This window comes from Haematobia irritans, chromosome 5 (genome assembly GCF_050003625.1).
Source record: "Haematobia irritans isolate KBUSLIRL chromosome 5, ASM5000362v1, whole genome shotgun sequence".
Taxonomy (NCBI): Eukaryota; Metazoa; Arthropoda; class Insecta; order Diptera; family Muscidae; genus Haematobia; species Haematobia irritans.
In genome coordinates, this window is record NC_134401.1 from 65,786,182 (window position 1) to 65,810,090 (window position 23,909).

Genomic DNA, 23,909 nt, shown 5'->3' on the forward strand with positions numbered 1-23,909 from the left:
AAGTAAATAAACACATTTTTGATTTAAAGAAATCGTCCTTAAATTAGCTGAATTATTGAATCTTTAGATTTAAGATAAAAACGCTTCAAATATAGGCTAAGACTTCGAAGTTTCCCTCATAATTTGGATTTTTAAACTGGCATTTGTTTGTACGTGAATAGCTTTATTAATATACCGGAAAAATAGAATGAAAATTCGATAAATGAGATTTGTATCCTAATTTTAATTTTATAGATCCTAGATTTAAAGCCAGATAGGTCGCAAAAAAAATTCTTTATTTTAAAGAACCCGCATCTTTGGCTCGGAAATCTTTAGATCCAAGTAAACTTTGTTTTGAGTGTAGATGATGCAGACGCGTATGTATGAATGTGCGTTCGTATATTTTCATATGTATGCATAATGGGAGACGTTTGTACGTGGTATAAAGAAATAAACTGCAAATAAGAAATGTTGTTGCAAGCCGGAGATTTTCAGTAGCAACTGTTGCTTGGTAGCCGTCACAACGCTGGCTCAATTTGCATTCGGGCGCACACAACATTTCAAAGTGATAAATCAAAGGGAGCTAAAACTAAAAATCTGGAAATTGTTCAATAGAAATCATTGTTGCGCAAACCATGCCCCATCGTCCAGTATAATCAAAAACGTCTTACAAATTCCCATTAAATGTGTGTAAAGCTATATTGTGTGTGTGATTGTTCTTAGTTTTTGCAATGAATAATTATTTGTGTTTCCACCACTGCAGATAATCTAGAGTCAAGAGTCAAAGAGTTTCTCAACAACCTCTCCTTCCATTCAGAAGCAGCAGCAACATCATTGTCAGTAAAACACTATCAACGAGATCAACGACGATCATGCTGGGACCTTCACTCCGCTTCTTAAAGCACAGGTATGGAAATAAAAATGCTTACCATCTCCATGTATTCGTTCTATGTGATTTAAATTCAGACATCGGTGGCACTAAAAACGTAATTTCCGCTTACTTTGTTGACACAGATCATTTAAATACATTAACTTAACATATAGATCAGAAAATTTGTGTTTGACACAGGCTGCAGTGTATTTACCCAATGTTGTCATACACAGAAAAAAATTGATTCATTACCCAGCAAAAAAATTTGTAAGTTCTTCTAAAGGCACAACTTTAAAAGCACTTCCAAAAATGTCCTCCCAAAGAAGTTCTTTATTTTAGCTGCACAGGAAGTTCTTTTAATTCAATTTTCTATAACTCGTTTTTTTCATATTTTTAATGGAAAATTTAAATTTTTTGTTTCAAATAGGTTAAAAATAGATTAAGAATTAATAAAATGGTAAAAATTATTTAAATTTTTCTGAAAAAAAAATCCATTCTAGGATCCATGTCCGTCCGTCCGTTGAAATCACGCTAACTTCCGAACGAAACAAGCTATCGACTTGAAACTTGGCATAAGTAGTTGTTATTGATGTAGGTCGGATGGTATTGCAAATGGGCCATATCGGTCATCCGATCCGGTTGAAATTTGGAACATGGTGTTAGAATGTGGTCTCTAACAAACACGCAAGAATTGGTCCATAATTATATATAGCCCCCATATAAAGCGTTCCCCAGATTTGATCTCCGGAGCCTCTTGGAGGATCAAAATTCATCCGATCCGGTTGAAATTTGCAACGTGGTGTTAGTATAAGGCCGCTAATAACCATGCCAAAATTGGTCCATATCGATCTATAGTTATATATAGCCGATCCCCAACCACACAAAATTAGGTATCAACATTTTATTTTGTCAAAAATGTATTTCTATAGAAACTTTAAACTTAATTATATACCTATTTAATCGGCCTTTTTTAGTTTAATATATACCACTTATGGACTATGTGGTATATATTACGGTGTTAGGAAGTTTTAAGATACCTTGCCATCGGCTTCAGTAGAAGTTTCTACGCAATCCATGGTGGAGGGTACATAAGCTTCGGTCTGGCCGAACTTATTAATTGATTCAACTAAAAATGTAATTAATTTTTGTCGCAATGCAATTAATTAGTTAATCAATTAATTATTTATTTATAACTAGTCCGCGTGCCTTGTCGTAAAATTTTTCTTTTATTTTTAACTGCACTGAACAAAAAGCATGCCCGTTTCCAAAGATTTTGTCTTTACAGTAAAAATTTTGGTATTGATTCCGAGCCAAAGAAGCAAATTTTGCAAAGCAAATTTTAATTTTTCGCTTTTCAGCTTTTTTCCTCATATGCTATCAAAGTCTTTTAAAAACGAGTTAAAAAACTTTATTTTCCAAATTAAGACTCGATTTCCAGTAAAACTATGTTTCAAGTAAAAAACGTCTTTAAAATAAAGTGTTGAAAAACATGTCCTATATTTGAACGCTTTTTCCTTTGTAGTCAAGATGCAAAAAGACAACAAATTTAATTAAACAATTTCATTAAATTTAAAGAATTTTTCTGAATTATTAAAGTCAAGTTGACCTTAGTCCAAACATTTTTTCTTTCATGTTATGATACCCATTTTTAAGTGAAATCACTTAATTATAAGGACATTACGACTTCATTAAAAGGTTTATCGACTTTTGGACAAGGAAAAAAACTTTCTACTAGAGAAATGCGTCTTCAATGCTAAGCAAAATTTGCATTCGTATTTTAAAGACATGAAATCTTTAACCATATTTTTTTAGTGTGACTCTGGAAGAAAATCAAAATCAACGTTTCTTGTTATTATTGATAGAAATAATGTTTTACTATACTGAAAAAAATATTCACCTAATATGGGAGATTATGCAACTTAAATTTTAGGACTCAAAAATTTACGCAATGCTAAGGAGAAAATTCTTTAAAACAATGACATTTTAATTAAAAGAAAGTTTATAATCCTTGCTTCAAAAATCTTTTTCATTAAATTTAGGACACAAATCTTGAAATTTTGCGTCTTTCTGCTGAAGTTGTAGATCTTTGAAGTAAGGCAGATTTTCCTTAAAATAAAGAAAAACATTTTTAATTTAAGGAAATCGTCTTTAACTCATCTCACATATTGAATTTTTTTCCGTAAAAATGTCTTTATCTTAAAGAAGCCGCATCTTTGGCTCGGATTCAATACCAAAATCCTTAAGGGAAGGTCAAAATCTTTGGATCCAAGTAAACTTTTTTTCAGTGTAATCAATTCCATGTGAGAATCTGGGTTTTTCAAAATTCAATCCGTGATTCGATATATCCCAAATATCTACCGATCTCCTAACTTGAATTCTTAAGGGCATGGAAGCCGGTTTAACCCGATTGGCTTGAATTTTAAAATATAAAGGTGTTTCCAAGCCGTTAAGAGCTATGCTGAGTTTGGTATATATCGGGTCAAGTTTAGAAATAACACCCATTACTCGTAGACCGAGGCGTAATTATTATACAATTTGCTTGAAATTTGATATATAGAGGTATTTTAAGTCAGTTAAAACTTGTAATAAACTTGGCATATTCATGGTTTGATACCGCTCCGATAGTACCCGTTTTCACGATTTGACTTCTTGAGAGCATGGAAGCCGCAATTATTACTCGATTTGCTTGAAATTTTAAACCGACAGATATTTTAAGGCGTTAAGAACTGTTCTAAATTTGGCATATACACCGAAAGAATTCTTCATTAACTATTCTTCGTGAATTCTCTATTAAAACAACGAAATTTTCATGAATTTTCGTAAATTTTACGAAGAACATTTTATATATACGAAACGTCTACGAAATATTCCACATTAAATTTTCTTCGTAAAAAGTTCGTGCTTTTAATGAAACTTTCTTCAAATTTCATTACTTTTGTGATGAAGTTGTTACGAATTTATTTATACGAATTTAGTTTACGAAACATTCTGCGTTAAAATTTCTTCAAAAGTACGAAACATTTTCTTTGAAATAACGAAGAAGTTTCATTGAAGTTGTAAAATTTCCGTTCGCGACATAAAATTGTCTTTGATAACGTGCTTGAGCTAATTCTTTTAGTCAATTTTTTAATGCATGTCTATGAATAAAAATGAAGCAACCAAACTAAAAGTTATTCAAAAACTGAAGATGTAAAGTAGTGAGCAACCGTGGTGCAATTGTTAGCATGTCCGCCTTGCATACACAAGGTCGTGGGTTCGGTTCCTGCTTCGACCGAACACCAAAAAGTATTTTCAGCGGTGGATTATCCCAGTCGCATGTTCCGCTTTCTGAAATACTTTTCTAATCAAGTTATTTCGAATTTGAATAGTACGCACGAAGACCTATCCAATGGTTGTAGTTTCGCTTTGGAACCCCGAACGGTTTTCGCACAGTGGCCCCGTTGATATAAATTGTCTCGGAAAATATTTTTAAATTTTCCGCTTTCTGAAATACTTTTCTAATTAAATTATTTCGAATTTGAATAGTATGCATTGAAACCAATTCAATAGGTGGTAGTTTCATTTTGGGGCATCTATTAAAGGTCATAACAGCATTTTGGAATATTTTACGGGGAATGACTTTAACCTTTAAGTGTCCACGTGGAGCTAAAATTTACCACCTCGCACACACGTTTACATGTATTAGAAATAAGACGTGTGAAATAAAGTGCATAGTAATTTTTGAAAGTACATATAATATTTGGAAGTATTATTTTATTTTCGTTAAATACAATGTGTTCTAATCAACACATGTAATAATGATACAAAAACAATTTTTATAGAACAAATATTTATTTTGTTTTTCTATTGTTGGTTTGTTCTCCAATCATATTTGTTGTTTTGATTTCAGCTTAAAACTAAACGACAAGAGTAGTGAATACACCGAAAAAAGTAAACTGTTTTATAGGAAGAATAAACTATCTCGTAGCAAAATTGAACTAAATTGTACTCCAAATTTTGAGATTTCCACAAAGCGTTATTAAAACCAGGAAAATTATTGCCCTGTTGTAACTTTTAACTGCAGTTCACGAAATTAGACCCTGTCATAGAAGAAAATTTAACTAAAAGTAAGGAAGAAAGTCATTGACGCCAATCATGACCATTTTAACCATACAGAAGTTCATTCTTACTATTTTTGGGAATCGTGCGGAAATTTTCATTTGCTTTAGTTCATATTGAACTTATGTGTGCGGTCATTGCAATTTATACCCACGATTAGTTCATATACTTCATAATATTGATTTTATTTTACCATTTTTTTTTTCAAAATAATTAAGATTTTAACAAATGTATATCAACAAGTATAATTTGTTAAAATCTTAATTATTTATAAAAAAAAAATCGTAAAATAAAATCAATAGTTTTTATTATCATAAGCCACTATAATTATTTGTAATTTGATAAACATTTTTTTTGATAAATAATATACATGTCATGATCAAAAATATCAATCATTTTTATTGTATCATTTGTATTGTACACCGAAAAAAAGTTTACTATTTTTTATGAAAAACGAACTAACCCATAGTAGGAATGACCATGATTTGGTTCAAGATTTTCTTATACATTAGATCATGTATTGCATCGTATTTTAGTTCATTATTACTATGCTGTGGGAAGAATATACTTAATTAAACTCATTCAAAATATTCCTGCCATCCGGAAAAATGAACAATTTTTTGGGAAACCTGTATTAAGAAATTGGTTTGAAATAAACTGTTTGTCAGTATAATTTTCAAAAAAGTAGAGAAATTGAGGAATCAAATGTACAGCAAGCCTGTATACAACTAAGAAATTTTTCGTACAAAACAAGTCAATTTTCTATAACCACCAGTATTTTATTTCAAAAAATTATTATTATATTACACAAAACTATGGCTTATTATATACAATAAAGGAAATATTTTTATTCGTACGTTGGATGCAGTTACTTGTCGGTAGTTAGTAATTGCTTCTTCAAAAGAGTAATATTCTATTAGGACTAAACTAATTACTTTAAATTTCCATGTTTTCTATCCATATGAAAGATATATGTGGCATAAGTTGCTATATTCATTGAATTGTTGTCCAATTTCATCGGATTTGTCTTATAAGCATCTGAAATTGCAAAGTTATACAACATATAAGAAAAATATCGTTCATATTGATTTTTAACTTACGGTCAAGAGTATTTCCTAGAGCCAATAAGGATATCAGCTTAGTTAGCATTAAACAGTAAGAACATTCAAAAAAATTACCATTACAAGACCTGTCTACCTGCAAGTGAAAATAATTTTTTTTAATAAATTGAAATTTTGGTTTTATTAAAAACGGACAAAATACGGTTTATAGAAAAACTTACCACATTGAAAAATCCATCCAGTAGGTACATTATTGGAATCAAATCCATGGACTAATGGGACGTTTTTGAAATTATTCTCAGAATATATATATTTGAAATAAAAAATATTATAAAATTAAACATAATTTCCACTTGTCAGTATAGCATTTAGTATTTAAGGAGGATATTAAGTTCGAATTAAGAGGCTAAAATCGCAATTTTCATGATAAGTTTTCTTTAATAATCCATTATACAAAAATAATCTTTATGAAACATTTGGTTTGGACTATTCTCCATCAAGTTATATTTAAATTTGTATCGAAGACGTATAATTTTATATTTTTCATAGTGATTTATTTTTAATTTTAGCGTCTAAACTCGAACTTAGTACTCACCTGTAGGAATTGCCGCAACATAAAAAATATAGATTCGAAAAAATGATTGCATCTCCAACCTGTTATCCAGATGTATAATAAATATAGATCATCCTATTACCACACATGTTGTATATTTTTTATGTAAATGTAGCAACTTATTGATTAGTTGGAATTCTATCTACATATAAGTTAAGGTAAAATATATGCACCCGTCAAGGATTATATTAACTACTTTTTATTCTACTTTATCTAAAATTTTCAATGTGAGTAAAAACACTCAAACATATAATAAAAAGGGAAATAATCTGTAGGTAGCCATCGTACGAATCGGTAATGTCGTTAAGATAATTTTTACTACAAAAATTTTTTTCCATACAAAATTTTTTCTTAGTAAATTGTCCACATTTCGTAGTAAGATTTTTATATTGCCCATGTATTTTTATAATAGAATCAACGATGCATTAACTACTGTGTTGGAAATTTATTTAAGGAAAAATCCTTCCCATTTCGTAGTTAGTGAACTAAAAATCATTTACTGAATTTTTATAAGTTTTCCTTTAGCTAAGTTAATTTTCGTTGTGGTTACGAAAAATGAACTATATTACAGTAAATTTGTTGAACTATGTGAAAGCTAAAATGGTCCTTAAATTTACAAGATACTTTTTTTTTCTGTGTATCAATAGGAGTAGATGAAGCAATTCAACGTAGTTGCGAAATATTGAATAATAAAGAAACCAATACGTACACGCTCACAAAAAATCGCTTCTGTAACATATACTCCCAAACATATTTTGCTTCAAGCATATATATTTTTGGGTATTGCCCAAACATTTATATGTTTGATCTCTTCCAATATATAATATGTTTGAAAGCATATTGGTCTAAACAATATATGTTTGGGTAGTCTAAGTTCCAAACATTTTGTATTTTTGCATCCAAATTCAATAATGTTGTCTTTCAAAAAACAATATGTTATTATGTGAACATATAATATGTTTGGAAGCATTTTGCACCCAAAAATATTATATGCTTAAAAAATATTCTCCCAAACAATATTGTGCTGAAAATTTTATTTATTTATTTATATATTTACAATCATAATGAATTATGAAAATAAACAGGTAATATAGGTGCTAACAACATAGGTTTTCGACCTGAATGCTCAAAATTTTGTTTCTGCCCAATTGTATATTCCCCCACATCTTTCTCACTTCCACGAGATTTTTTAGTTCTTAGCACCTTTTTCTGTAATACAAACATTGTAGAAGAAATTATTCAATTGTATGATTTTTTTTATTTTAATTTTACCTTTTGCCGGACGGGGATTCGAGCAGCGGACCACACAGTTTGTAAGGATCAAAGAAGTAGTTGCCCAAGGAAAAATAAAATGTTAATTTTGTAATAACAAGCAACAACCACCAATTTAATTCAATATCGCTCCCTGTTAAATAGCGCTCCAAGCTACTAAACACATATATGTTTATAGGCTATTTCTAAATTAATATATGTTTGCATCCAAGCATATTATATTTACAAACATTTTATGTCCCAAACATAATATGTTCTAACATATTAACATATATGTCCCAAACATGTTATGCTAGTTTATGAACATTATATGCTTGCACTCAAAAATATTGTGTTTAAAAATTTGTGTTCCAAACATATAATGTTTATAGCCAAACATATGAAAAACAGTCTTTTTCATCCGTGTACATAAAACGATCTCAAGCTTGAATAATTATTTTCTATTTAATAAAAGAAAGTCTAATACAATCAAAATTTCTAATTCCTTAAAAAGTCCAATCGATAGCATTAAATGCTACATGCATTAGTGCAATGCATCGAAAATAGATGGGAAAATAATAAAATATAATTTCTTTAATAATATTAAAAGGCCACAGACTGATGGAATTCAAATTTTTATTAAGAACTACAGACTTAGAGTCAAGAAGAAAATATAGTGAAGCCTCTTAAACTTGGGCACTCTGAAAAGTGGCAGTGAGCCGTTAGTATTTTATCACATTGAAATAAATCTTTCATATGTGGACAACTCCTAAATGTGAAGAAAGTTGAGGCGACCGTGGTTGTCCACTATTGAGAGGTTACAGATCTTGAATGCATTCAACTGTGGAATTTCGTTTTCTATACCTGAACCATTGTCACATCTACAAATGGACGAATTAGGATTAATGACGCTAGAGTCATTTGCCAGTTTACCTTGCAACGCTTATCGTGAAATGCATAGTGATGGTAGATCTGAATATGAACGTTGTCATAATACAACAACGTTTATTTATATAAATTCAGTTGAAATTAGAAACTGGATCTTAAAACCAGGAAGTAAAAATTAAAACTATTTAACACATTTCTCCCCTCCTCTTTATAAACTTAAAAATTCAGCAAATCAAAAAATTTGACGACGATAAAAATATCATGCCTTTATTAATTGTATGATTTTTTGGAATGGGATTTCTTTTAATTACCATACAGTGTATACCGGATATAAGAAAGTCAGATAAATACATATTTCTTATATGCTACTACACTCAAAAAAAAGTTTACTTGGATCCAAAGATTTTGACCTTCCCTTAAGGATTTTGGTATTGATTCCGAGCCAACGATGCGGCTTCTTTAAAATAAAGAAATTTTTTAGCGACCTATCTGGCTTTAAATCTAGGATCAATAAAATTCAAATTAGGGTGAAGATCTCATTTATCAAATTTGCATTCTCTTCTCGCGGTATATTAATAACGATATTCACGTACAAACAAATCCCAGTTTACGAGTAAAGATCCAATTTATAACGGATACATCAAAGTAAAAAATGTTTTATTAATTCCAAAAAAACTTTCAACCAAAGACGCAAAATCCTAAAAGTAAGTCTTAGCCTATATTTGAAGCGTTTTTATCCTAAATCTTAAGTTTCAATATTTCAATTAATTTAAAGACAATTTCTTTAAATCAAAAATGTGTTTCTTTACTTTAAGGAAAATTTTCCTTAGTTCAAAGACATGAAATTTTTATGCAATTTCATTACAAAATTTGTGTCCTAAATTTAATGAAAAATTTTTTGAAGCAAAGATTACAAACTTTATTTTAATTAAAATTTCATTATTATAAAGAAATTTGTCCTTAATATTTTGTAAATTTCACACCCTAAAATTTTCGTTACGTAATCTCTAATACCATATAAATATTTTTTCATTGTAGGAAACAAATTTGAATTCAAAGTCTTTAAAAACGATTGCACTAATCTTAAATAATTTTTCAAAATTACTGAGGCCTGTCGACTTTAGTCAAACAAAATTTAATATAACGAAAGTTTTAAGTCGAATCACATCTACAAGGACAAGACGACTTCATTAAAATGTTTATAGAGTTTTGTCTAGAATAGAGACAATGGCATGCGTCACACCAAATGTTGCATTGACGGTGTTAGCAAAGACAATACACCAAAGGAAGATGTGAAATTGGCTAATGAGAACATCAAACCATTTACGGTGTTAGTTACATACTTTTCGTTTATCGAACCAAACGCGTATACGACAAGTATTGACATAGCATTAAAATGCAAATAAAAAGAAATTAAATGCAGGAAATAAATTTCCATAAAGGGCAAAATTTAATTTTTTTGTTGTTGCCTAAAATTTAACATTGTTTCATTAAAAAATTAAGTTTTCCATTTAAAAAACAAGTAAGTAAGTCTAAAGTCGGGCGGGCCGACTATATTATACCCTTCACCATTATGTAGACAAAAATTTGTGTTACCATCTCAACTCCTTCAAATTTGTTGGCAGTTACACCCAGAAAAAAGTGACCCCTTCTTTAAATTAAAATGAACTCATTGTGAAGAAAGTTGAGCATCGTATAGCGCCAAAGACATTTTTATTTGTTTGAACGATGTGATTTTAGTAGAAATTAGGTAGAATGCATTCCATATATTAGTTAACATTTTCCTATATTTATGTACCACTATACTACAGAATGAAAAAATTTAACTGAATTGAATTCATATATGGAATGATTTTATTGAACTTTTTTCATTCATTTGGACAAATCTTACATATTTGTGGTAAACCTTTTACTTCAAATTTAGAACTGCTTACCTTCGTTCTTAAATATAATTTTATGTATTTATATACGCAATTTTTTCTTCAATAAAAGACATCTTTTATTAATATATTAAATATATTTATTTAGAATCAACAGCATCGACTGGCCTTGAAATATTAAAACACATTTTCTTCTTCTTCTAGTACCTTTCACTTTGAAAAAGTTGCTGCCTAGCAATTTTGTCCACCTTTTACAATTTCAATACCTACAAATAAACAAATAAATAAGCAAAAAAATCCTAAACCAATTTTTTCACAAAAGGTTAGCGTCACTGAATATTACCTGATAATGAAACCGAATGAAGGGGTTGTTATACTGCTGGTGTTTTCTTTTTTTATAAACCAATTTTCAAAAAACGAACATTTTTCTTACCAATTTAAAATAACAAACATTTTATATATTTTATTTGTTTTTTTTTGTTATATTAATTTACTATATTATTTTTAACAATCTCTCAGTATACCATAACAACGCGATTCCAACTAAAAAAAAACCCACGCGCAAACACATCGATTACATCGATGACAGGTATCGATTATCGAGTATCGAGATAAAAGAAATGTAGGAAATTTTCCTATATTCTAACAAGTGTGTTTCCTTAAGTTTTGAAAGGATTGAATACTTATTAGTACGAATGAACTAAAATTTTTTTCTATGCCAAATGTTATTCGTATGTATGATAAGCTTTCTATAATAAAGGAATTCAGAGTTATAATTTTATAAGAAATCTTACTAAATTTGAGGAAACTTGGTTTTAGTTCGGTTTTTGTTTATTTTCACGAATGCTTTGTTATCATTGAATAAAATTTTCTTTTTCAGTAGTAAATTCTTATACCCAGCGAAAAAAACAGTATTTGTAAAATGCCATGCCTTATTCTAGTTAATGAACTATTCCTAACTGCTTTCAGTTTAGGATTTTTTTACTGAAACAAGTAAATTTTATTATTTCACACAAAAATTTAACTGAATGGAAATAAAATGGCTAAACTAAATTGATGAACATTTTTTCCTTTAGTTTCGAAGACACTTTTTTCTGGGTGTATTATCAAGGTTTATATTCCCAATTTGGAGTCAATTTTATTGTAAAAATTAGATAATAAGACAAATAAAAGTAAAAGACAACATTGGTAGATATAAGAAGTAAAATTGGTGGAAAAATTTGTTTTTTTAGGTAGGTATCTATGTGGGAGTCAATTGACCCTTCCTATGACAACCCCATGTTAATTTCACCGGTCACCTAACTAGTTAAAGGACCTGTACCGGCTATAAAGGACAGGTGAAACGACCGGTTTGGGACCAGTCGCAAGAACTGATGGGGACTTTAGCTGTATAAAAAGGTTAGTAAATTTTCGTCGGTAGAACAAGAATATACAAACCTACATGCCCAGAAAGTTTGCATTAATCCAAACTTTGCAAAAACTTTTTTTTTTTGGTATAATCGTCTCCAACTGAAAATACATATTTTGTTTACTGCTCAACATGAGAACCGGTCACACATAGCATTCGTGAATTCATTTCAGTTCCTTCCAATGTCCAATGATGTTGTTCTTTATCCACACTGAAAAAAATATTGTCGTGAGGTCAAAGATTTCATGTCTTTAAAATACGAATACAAATTTTGCTTAGCATAGAAGACGCATTTCTCTAAAATAAAGTTATTTTCCTTGTCCAAAAGTCGATAAACTTTTCAATGAAGTCGTATTGTCCTTAAATTAAGTGATTTGACTTAAAAATAGGTATCTTAACATGAAAGAAAAAATTTATAGGCTAAGGTCAACTTGACTTTAATAATTCAGAAAAATTTTTTAAATTTAATGAAATTGTCTTTAAATTTGTTGTCTTTTTGCATCTTGACTACAAAGCAAAAAATCGTTCAAATATAGGACATGTTTTTCAAAACTTTATTTTAAAGAAGTTTTTTACTTCAAACCTAGCATAATATCTACTGGAAGTCGAGTCCTAATTTGGAAAATAAAGTTGCCGTTATTTCGTTTTTAAAGGACTTTGATAGCATATGAAGAAAAAAAGCTGAGAAAGCGAAAAATTAAAATTTGCTTCCTAGAAGCAAGTACACAAAACCTAAATTTAAAAGAGAATTGTGTCTTAAAAGTATCCTTACTTGTATTCTCCGCTTCTTTGGCTCGGAATCAATACCAAATTTTTTAAAGTAAAGACAAAATCTTTGGAACCGAGTATGCTTTTTTTCAGTGCACATACCAATTATGTTATATGTCGTGTTCAACACCTTCTCTATCTTTGTGTTATTGAAGTTCTAATGTTCACTGGGTATTTCTATACCTGATAGCTGTATATTGCGAACAACTTAATCACCTATGGTCGATTGTTCAAAATTCGGTTCAATTTATTTCGCATATTGATAGCAATAATATTTTGGCAAATGTTTCCAATTAAGTGCATACTAGATGCTGAATTGTTTCATATGATAAGATAAAGCTACATGGTGAGTTATAGCAATGGGAGAAGTTGCGGGAAATAGGACTTTTTAAAATTTTAAATCTTGCAACACAGTAATAATTTGAGTAATCATCTTCAAAATGTTCAAAGAGACTAAAAATCCAAAAAGGTCGATATTTTAAAACTTTGAAGCTATTTCGGTTTAGACCTAAATACCCTCAGAAAGAAGTAATTTGATTTTAAATGGTTTTAATAAAATTTTGCCAAATGTGAGAACATTTTCATTTTTTTTTAATTTTTGCTTACCTTAATGACATAAGCTAATAATGAGAAAAATGTTGTATGCAAATGAAATACACGATTTTACTAAATTCAAATACGCATAAAATAGGTAATTTTTCTAAAAATTAATAAATAGGCTTACAATGACACAATGAATTTTAATTTAAATTTGTCGTTTTCAATGTATGTTTTCTAAATGGGCCGAATGTAACGGACTGTTTATAATATCCCTAAAAAATGTATGTAGATGATAAACCGTTCGTTTGTGATTTGATTTAGAATCAATTAAATTTTGCTAGAAAATGGGGAACTGAACACAAATGTATATCCCATATTAAAATGCATGCAAATTATATCCCCCGCAGCACGCACAGAAAAAACATGTTTGGACATGGTTGCCGCATCCATTTAATGCTTATCTAAAGCATGTAATTGCCACGAAAACCATGTATTTTGTCTTTGTAAAAATAGTTTTCGAGCGGAGAAAAATGTATGGTGGCAATAAGCATTTGAATGGTTCTCAAATACCGCAAACATGTTCTATCATTTAAATGATAGAATTTGAGACCATTAAATGACCATTCAATTTTTTTTTACTTTTGTACAGGGAAAAAAGTATTTTTATAGGTTAAGTATAGACATGTCTAGAACCATTACATGGCCATAAAGACCATTTACATTTTTTCGTGACCATTTAATTTTTTAACTTGTTTGCAGCGAAAAGAATTTTATAAAAACATTGAGCAGGTACACACGATTTTCATTTTGCGCGTCAGTCGTGTGTTGATTGTTACTTGGAATGGACGGAGAATACGGATTTACTGTGTTTTGTGTTAATTTATTTATTCAGAAGTGGCACGTGGTTTTATGTGAACACAAAAAAGGAAAGTATAATTGAAAAAATGTACCTGGTTTTTTGTTCTGCATTTTGCTATATGGTATAATTTATTTTTATTTGCAGTTACATGATGTCTGCGTTTGTACATTTGCTGAGCTCGATGTAAATATGGAATAATTACTTATTGTTGAAATTGAAATAAAATAGAGTCTTTAAAAATATATGATGTTTGCTTGAACGGCATTATAAATACAAATAAATAATGAATTAGTTTATAAATAAATAAAAACAAACAAATAAAATTAATTTTGTGTTTTCTTTTCTCAAGTGGCGTCCTTTTTTCGACGATGAAAAAAGTTTTTTCATAAAGATCAAGGTTGTGACCATGTTCTTTTAACTAGGAGAAAAACATTTTTAATGAATACCATAACATTTTAAATCGTGACCATTGTCTTCTAATTCAAACAAAATACTTTTTTATCAATATAATAACATTTTAGATGAGGACAATTTCATTTTTCTTAGAACCATGTTCACTGAGCCAACATGGTTGCAGGTTAAAATGTTACATGGTCGCCGCAAATATAGCTCCTATCATATTATTTTGCTCTTCGAATATGATTGTGACAATCATGTTTCTTCTCTGCGTGAGTCATTTTTGTACTCTATCGGTTTGAATTTCTTATTTGTTATGGACTACTCTGAAGAAATCACTAATGTTACTGGCGCTATTCCAAGAACAAGTACTAAATACCATGATGTACTGAAAAAACTTACGCGAATCATAAGATTTTGTTTTTACTTTAATTGGTATGAATTCAGTGCTAACGTTTAAAGGAATTGCAAATCCCACATTTTTCATATTTTCTCATCATGGAATGGCTTACAGTTGTGAATTTTTTAAGATAAAGCAACTATATTTTTGTGTATTTGAAACTTGGGTCCATTTTTCATCTGTCATTTTGTAAAATTTACGGTTTGAAATAGGTAGATAACCAGAACACATTAAAATACCCCTATGTTTCCAGTTATTACCATTGACCAAAGTTTACGATACGGTTGAATCTACCTAATTTGTTTTTCTGTAATCTTAACAGCTGGGTTTCTGGAATGTCCTAGATGGGTTCATAATATGTTTTATATTAGTCATTGTAAGTTATTTTAAAATTAAATCAACGCCTCATAACGGGCATAAATATTCCTTGCAAATGTGGTGCGCTTAGATTTGCAAACGTTGAAGGACCCCCATGGATAGCCTTTACAGTCAGTATGCAACACTAACAGGATTCATCCAGTTATTTGTGACCCCACCAGGAAGGAAAATTCTATTTAATTTTAATTTAATTTTTTTATTGGAAATTCAAGATGGGCGCATTATTGGTAAAATGTACAAATTTTAAGAAATTCTGAACTATTTTGTGGGAGGCAAGAATTTAGTAAACCTTACGTTTCATTTGTGTTAATTTAACTAACGTACGCAAACAATTATTAAAGTCAAGAAAACTTTCCCACAAAAACTTATTAATAATAACTTAGTCATATTAACGAAATGTGTCGTTAAAATTGTTTTCGTGGCAACAAATTCGAAAGTATACGGAAATTGTACATTATAGTCATGCATTTTCTGAAAAAATGAAACATTTTATACTGTTAACGAACATGTTCATAATCTTAATGAAAACCTTTCATTATATCAATGAAAACATAAGGCTCAACCTTAACCCTGCTACTATGTTAGAACAAAACCACAGATTTTATGTTGGGGTCATATTATGGCTCGGTTATAAATGGTAGGACCCTTGTTATTGAGCTAAATATAGAAGCGGGCAGCACACAGTCATCACAAGGACACAATGGACTGAACAGTCTAAGTGAGCCTGAAAAATCGGGTTGCCACTATAACTAAACTAACATAGGTGGTGATTCTTTTCTTTGTACTATAGGAGCAGAGACTTCTGTGTGGGGTAGTCGACTACGACTTTTGATGTGATCTTTAGCAAGAGTCTCATCGTAGGGCGCAAACATATACTGCAAAAGGAGCACTATTATAATGCCTCATTTGACAGGCATGGAAAATCCCCTGCAAATGCAGTCATTTAATAAGACATACAAAAGCCTCATTTTGGAATGGGCTCAGACAAAAAACAAATAAATTTTTTTATGTATCTGACATTAATTAAACATTCCTACCATTATATTTTATTTGTTTTTACTTACTTGATTTTTACCGCCGCCGGTTTCGAACCTGGGTCCCATTCTTGCTAGTCCTGTGTTCTACGCACTCATCCATCGCCTGTTATAATATGCTGATGCTAAAACCTCCACATAAGCTAATGTCTATTTATAGAACAAACAAAAGCACACTTGCATTCTACGAGTAGTTATGATATTATGCCTGCTCTGAGAAAGTTAGTTATGATATGATGATTACTCTTAGCAAGTTTGCATGTGATGGACTCTTACTCAAAGTATTTTTAAGAACTCAAAATTTTTCATGGGGTTTGTTTCTATTCAAATTAGGTTAGGTTAGGTTAGGTTAAAGTGGCAGCCCGATTAAGATTCAGGCTCACTTAGACTATTCAGTCCATTGTGATACCACATTAACTAAAAGTACCTATTACATATGGGCACTTCTAGTTATAACCGCTGAACCTTCTTGATTATTTTTCTTTGCTGAACCAACCAAATTGTTCCAAAAACATTAGCAGACTGCTTAAGTTAACGTTTTCCAAATCCGCCAGTAATCTGAAGCTATATGCTCCTAAAAGTTGCTTGCGCTTTACACAAAATGCAGGACACTCACACAAGAGGTGTTTAATTGATTCTTTTTCCTCCGCATCATGACAGCTCATACAATAGTCATTATACTTCGCGCCAATAGTTTTTGCAAAATCGCCTATCAGGCAGCGACCCGTTATAGCAGATATCAGGCGTCTGGCGTTATAGCAGATCTGGCGTCTCGAGAATACTAGCATATCTAGTGTGCGGCTTAAATTTAAATGGGGCCATATTTGCTTGGTGTCGTTACAACCCTTACAATTCTCCCATCGAACATTTGCCATCATGACAGCCTTCTCACGCAGTAAGAGCTTGCAGGTAGCCAGAGGCATACCAACAGATTCTAGTTCCCCTGGAATATGTAAGGTAGTCCCTAGCCTTGCCAACTCATCCGCTTCGCAGTTCCCCGGTATGTTCCTATGGCCAGGCACCCATATTAGGTGAATATTGTACTGCTCAGCCATCTCATTGAGAGATTTGCGGCAGTCGATGGCCGTTTTCGAGAGTCCAAGGATTTTATTGCAGGTTGACTGTTTGAGTATATATTAATGCCCACATGTTTTGGAACATTACTTCTCAGCCAATTCGCCACCTCTCTTATTGCTAATATTTCAGCCTGAAAAACACTACAGTGATTAGGTAATCTTTTCGCTATTCGAAGTTCCAGATCATTAGAATATACTCCGAACCCCACTTGTCCATCCAATTTGGAGCCATCAGTGTAGAAATCTATATATTCTTTATTCCCCGGGGTCTGTGTGCACCACGCCTCACTGTTGGGGATTAGAGTCTCAAACTTTTTGTCGAAAAGTGGACTCGCCAAAGTGTAATCCACTACGTTAGGCACATCTGGCATTATTTTGAGGACCGAACTGTGACCGTAACTTTTTTCCGACCACAGCGACTGTTTGGTCAAAATGTCTAAAGGCAATAGATGCAGCATGACATTAAGGGAGTTTGTTCCTGTCTTGCTGAATACGCCTGAGATACACAAACACGCCATACGCTGAACTTTGTCTAAACTTGTTGGCTGGTGAAGTGCCGACCACCAGACTACAACACCATATAGCATTATAGGTCTAACCACTGCCGTGTATAGCCAATGCACAATTTTTGGGTTTAGGCGCCACTTTACCTTTTTGCACGAGTACAAAGCTACCGTTGCTTTTCTCGCCCTTTCTTCAATATTAAGCTTAAAGTTCAGCTTCCTGTCCAAAATAACGCCAAGTTATAAAGCTAGAGAAAGCTATTGTAATAGCTAAAAATATTGCGATGGCAAAACAGAATGCTTTGGTTTTGCATCCTGGAAATGCCGAAGAAAACACTATTAATGTTGTTCAAAAAGGATATGTCAAATCTCAAATCAGAACTCAAGATACCAGATTCAATCAGAATAAGGGTTTTGGAAGTTTTCGGCGCCAGCATGAAGGAACCGGTAGAGGTGCTAGAAATGACAACTGTAATAAATGTGGACAATGACATAAAACTAAATGCCCTGCAGAAGGTGTGAGATGTCATAAGTGTGGAAACTTCAATCATTTCGCAAGAATGTGTTCCTCAAATAACAAATTAGTTAAACAGCTGGGTAAAAATGATGACACTGATGTTGATGAAAATCAAGACGACCTATTTATTGGAATGGTAGACAATGTAGAGAAAAAAATGGCGGAGTGGAATGTGGAGGTAAAAATTAATGAATTTGAGATATCATTACAAATAGACACTGGGGCACAAGCTAATATATTATCATATGAAACAGCCAGGAAGTTAGATATTCTAAAAGTCCTAAGAAAAACACTTGTTCGTATTTTTACTTTTAGTAAGGAGAGGATTCCTGTTTTGGGAACCACAGATTTGAATGTGAGGTACAATTCTAAATTGTTTTCTATAACATTTTTTGTTGTCAATTTAAACTGTAAAAATATAATAGGAATTGAAAGTGCCATTGAAATGAACTTAATATCAAAAGTTAATGCAATTTCATCGGAACAAATAACTGAAAGATATTCTGATGTGTTTAAAGGTCTTGGTCTATTACAAAACAAATGTAAACTAACAATAGAGATGTCACCCGGTAGTCGAACACCTCGGAAAATTCCGTTCAAATTGTATAATAGCTTAAAAAAGGAATTGGAAAGAATGATAGATTTAAATGTGATTGTGCCTGTCAGTGAACCAACTGAGTGGGTTAATTCCATTGTGCTAGTAACAAAGCCAAATGGAAGTATAAGGGTTTGTTTGGATCCAAGAAATTTGAATAGAGCAGTTTTAAGACCACATTATCCTTTCCCAGGCATTGAAGACTGCAAATCAAGACTTATTGGTTCTCAATACATTACTACACTAGATGCAACAAGTGGCTTTTGGATGGTTCCCTTGGACGATGCGTCCTCGAAGTTGTGCACATTTAAAACACCATTTGGCAGATACCGATTCTTAAGATTACCATTCCGCATAAATGCTGCTCCTGAGATATTTCATTCAGAAATGATTAGGCTCTTTGGGGATATACCGGGTTTAATAATATATAGACGACTTTTTAGTGTACTCACGTAGTTTAGAGGAGCATACAAAGACTTTAGAGGCAATTTTCGAACGAGCAAAAGAAGTTGGATTCCCCTGACTGCTAGAGCCACATCATCTGCGTATGCCACCACTTTTATTCTTTCTTTTTCTAGGGTAACCAGATGGTTATTTATAGCAACATTCCAAAGAAGAGGTGATAGAAATCCACCTTGCTTGTCCTAGTGTGGCTGAAATACGTCTCTTCATTGGAAATTCGTCTAACAGCCTAAGTATACATGGATCAACATTGTCAGTCTATTTAATATCGAGCTCGGATGGACATTATTGAACGCCCCTTCGAAGTCTACAAACGCCACGATTGTGTATTCTTTGACAGATAGTGAGCTTTCAATAAAGCTGACTAGTTCATGTAATGCGGTCTTAGTAGACCTGCCCTTCGAGTATGTATGCTGTCGTTTCGAGAACAAACTTGAATCGATGCTAGTTCTAAGAGAAATATCTATCATCCTCTCCAGTCTTAAGTAGGAATGAGGATAAGCTGATTGGTCGGAAATCTTTCGTCCTCGAGTGAGAGGCTTTTCCCGCTTTAGGTATGAAAACGACTTTTGTTTCCCTCCACTTTCCTGGCATATATCATAAGTTGATACATCCTTTATATATCGCCGACAACCAGGGGATAATTTTGTCAGTCACTGCTTGTAACTCAGTGTTATTCCATCAGGTCCGGGGGATTTGAATGGTCCATCTTATTCTAGATTCCGATACAATTCCTCGATAGGAAACGACCGCTGAGCCACTGTGGCACCGCCAGAACCTGGTTCAACCGTCTGATTTCCAGGAAAATGTGTGTCCAATAGTACATCCAGCGTCTCCTCACTGGACGTTGTTCAATTGCCCTCCGATGTTTTAATGAAACCTGGAGCGGAGTTCGTGGATGCTAGCACCTTCCGTAGTCTGGAAGCCTCAGACGTTTTCTTCATTCCTGCTGCAGTAATCATTTCAAGAGTTATGCTGAGCATTTCTCAGTTCTCGCTTGTATCCTCTCAGATTCTTCTTGTAAGCGTCCCAATCCTCAGGGGCTCTAGTAGTCTTTGCATTGTTAAAGAGCTTCCTGCAGGATTTCCTCATATTACTTAATTCCGTAGACCACCATGGTGGTCGATGTTTCCCCCTTGGCTTTCCTCTAGGGCATGCAGCTTTCAGTGAGATGTTGAAGGCCTTAGTAATCCGCTCCACTGCGTGTTCGATATCTTGCACATTTCTCATATTTGTCTCTGCTATTTCCGGTGTCATCATATTGAACGATTCCCTATACATATTCCAGTCAGCTTTCCTAACATTTGGCGGAAATATGGTCTTGGTGATATGAACATCAAATTTGAAACTGATGTAGCGATGATCTGAGAAGCTGTGTTCACTTAAAACCTGCTACTCAGATATCATTTCATTCAGTTCTTGCGAAGCCAAGGTGATGTCCAAAACCTCTTGCCTGTTTTTAGTGACAAAGGTTGGGGCATCTCCCTTGTTGCAAACTACCAGATTAGTGCGCAAAATAATCTCTATTAGCGACTCTCCCCTTGCATTAGTATCACTACTTCCCCATATACTATGATGTGCATTCGCATCGCATCCCATAATGAGTTTCGTCTTTGTTTTCAGTGACTCCTCCACTAAGGTCTTAACGGCATATGGAGGCATCTCCCTGTCATGTCCCATGTAGACCGAAGATACCCAATTTACCCCATGTTAATTTCACCGGTCACCTAACTAAAGGGTGATTCTTTTGAGGTTAGGATTTTCATGCATTAGTATTTGACAGATCACGTGGGATTTCAGACATGGTGTCAAAGAGAAAGATGCTCAGTATGCTTTGACATTTCATCATGAATAGACTTACTAACGAGCCACAACGTCGAATTTTCAGTGAATGGGCCCTAGAAAAGTTGGCAGAAAATCCGCTTTTTTATCGACAAATTTTGTTCAGCGATGAGGCTCATTTCTGGTTGAATGGCTACGTAAATAAGCAAAATTGCCGCATTTGGAGTGAAGAGCAACCAGAAGCCGTTCAAGAACTGCCCATGCATCCCGAAAAATGCACTGTTTGGTGTGGTTTGTACGCTGGTGGAATCATTGGACCGTATTTTTTCAAAGATGCTGTTGGACGCAACGTTACGGTGAATGGCGATCGCTATCGTTCGATGCTAACAAACTTTTTGTTGCCAAAAATGGAAGAACTGAACTTGGTTGACATGTGGTTTCAACAAGATGGCGCTACATGCCACACAGCTCGCGATTCTATGGGCATTTTGAGGGAAAACTTCGGAGAACAATTCATCTCAAGAAATGGACCGGTAAGTTGGCCACCAAGATCATGCGATTTGACGCCTTTAGACTATTTTTTGTGGGGCTACGTCAAGTCTAAAGTCTACAGAAATAAGCCAGCAACTATTCCAGCTTTGGAAAACAACATTTCCGAAGAAATTCGGGCTATTCCGGCCGAAATGCTCGAAAAAGTTGCCCAAAATTGGACTTTCCGAATGGACCACCTAAGACGCAGCCGCGGTCAACATTTAAATGAAATTATCTTCAAAAAGTAAATGTCATGGACCAATCTAACGTTTCAAATAAAGAACCGATGAGATTTTGCAAATTTTATGCGTTTTTTTTTAAAAAAAAGTTATCAAGCTCTTAACAAATCACCCTTTAGTTAAAGGACCTGTACCGGCTATAAAGGACAGGTGAAACGACCGGTTTGGGACCAGTCGCAAGAACTGATGGGGACTTTAGCTGTATAAAAAGGTTAGTCAATTTTCGTCGGTAGAACAAGAATATACAAACCTACATGCCCAGAAAGTTTGCATTAATCCAAACTTTGCAAAAACTTTTTTTTTTGGTATAATCGTCTCCAACTGAAAATACATATTTTGTTTACTGCTCAACATGAGAACCGGTCACACATAGCATTCGTGAATTCATTTCAGTTCCTTCCAATGTCCAATGATGTTGTTCTTTATCCACACTGAAAAAAATATTGTCGTGAGGTCAAAGATTTCATGTCTTTAAAATACGAATACAAATTTTGCTTAGCATAGAAGACGCATTTCTCTAAAATAAAGTTATTTTCCTTGTCCAAAAGTCGATAAACTTTTCAATGAAGTCGTATTGTCCTTAAATTAAGTGATTTGACTTAAAAATAGGTATCTTAACATGAAAGAAAAAATTTATAGGCTAAGGTCAACTTGACTTTAATAATTCAGAAAAATTTTTTAAATTTAATGAAATTGTCTTTAAATTTGTTGTCTTTTTGCATCTTGACTACAAAGCAAAAAATCGTTCAAATATAGGACATGTTTTTCAAAACATTATTTTAAAGAAGTTTTTTACTTCAAACCTAGCATAATATCTACTGGAAGTCGAGTCCTAATTTGGAAAATAAAGTTGCCGTTATTTCGTTTTTAAAGGACTTTGATAGCATATGAAGAAAAAAAGCTGAGAAAGCGAAAAATTAAAATTTGCTTCCTAGAAGCAAGTACACAAAACCTAAATTTAAAAGAGAATTGTGTCTTAAAAGTATCCTTACTTGTATTCTCCGCTTCTTTGGCTCGGAATCAATACCAAATTTTTTAAAGTAAAGACAAAATCTTTGGAACCGAGTATGCTTTTTTTCAGTGCACATACCAATTATGTTATATGTCGTGTTCAACACCTTCTCTATCTTTGTGTTATTGAAGTTCTAATGTTCACTGGGTATTTCTATACCTGATAGCTGTATATTGCGAACAACTTAATCACCTATGGTCGATTGTTCAAAATTCGGTTCAATTTATTTCGCATATTGATAGCAATAATATTTTGGCAAATGTTTCCAATTAAGTGCATACTAGATGCTGAATTGTTTCATATGATAAGATAAAGCTACATGGTGAGTTATAGCAATGGGAGAAGTTGCGGGAAATAGGACTTTTTAAAATTTTAAATCTTGCAACACAGTAATAATTTGAGTAATCATCTTCAAAATGTTCAAAGAGACTAAAAATCCAAAAAGGTCGATATTTTAAAACTTTGAAGCTATTTCGGTTTAGACCTAAATACCCTCAGAAAGAAGTAATTTGATTTTAAATGGTTTTAATAAAATTTTGCCAAATGTGAGAACATTTCCATTTTTTTTTTAATTTTTGCTTACCTTAATGACATAAGCTAATAATGAGAAAAATGTTGTATGCAAATGAAATACACGATTTTACTAAATTCAAATACGCATAAAATAGGTAATTTTTCTAAAAATTAATAAATAGGCTTACAATGACACAATGAATTTTAATTTAAATTTGTCGTTTTCAATGTATGTTTTCTAAATGGGCCGAATGT

General features: G+C 32.4%; 1 protein-coding gene across 2 annotated transcripts in view; it reads left to right on the forward strand.

The window, feature by feature from the left end:
* Nucleotides 1-457: 457 nt before the first annotated feature.
* The window catches only part of LOC142238630 (phosphoenolpyruvate carboxykinase [GTP]-like), a 138,959-nt gene continuing 115,507 nt past the window's right edge, over nucleotides 458-23,909 (forward strand). The window contains exons 1-2 of one of the 2 annotated variants that reach the window (XM_075310317.1): nucleotides 458-682; nucleotides 743-886. In XM_075310317.1, coding sequence (XP_075166432.1) covers nucleotides 852-886 — 35 coding nt within the window. In that variant the 5' untranslated portion in view covers nucleotides 458-682; nucleotides 743-851. The remainder of the gene's footprint in view (nucleotides 683-742; nucleotides 887-23,909) is intronic. The other variant, XM_075310316.1, reaches the window with a different exon arrangement.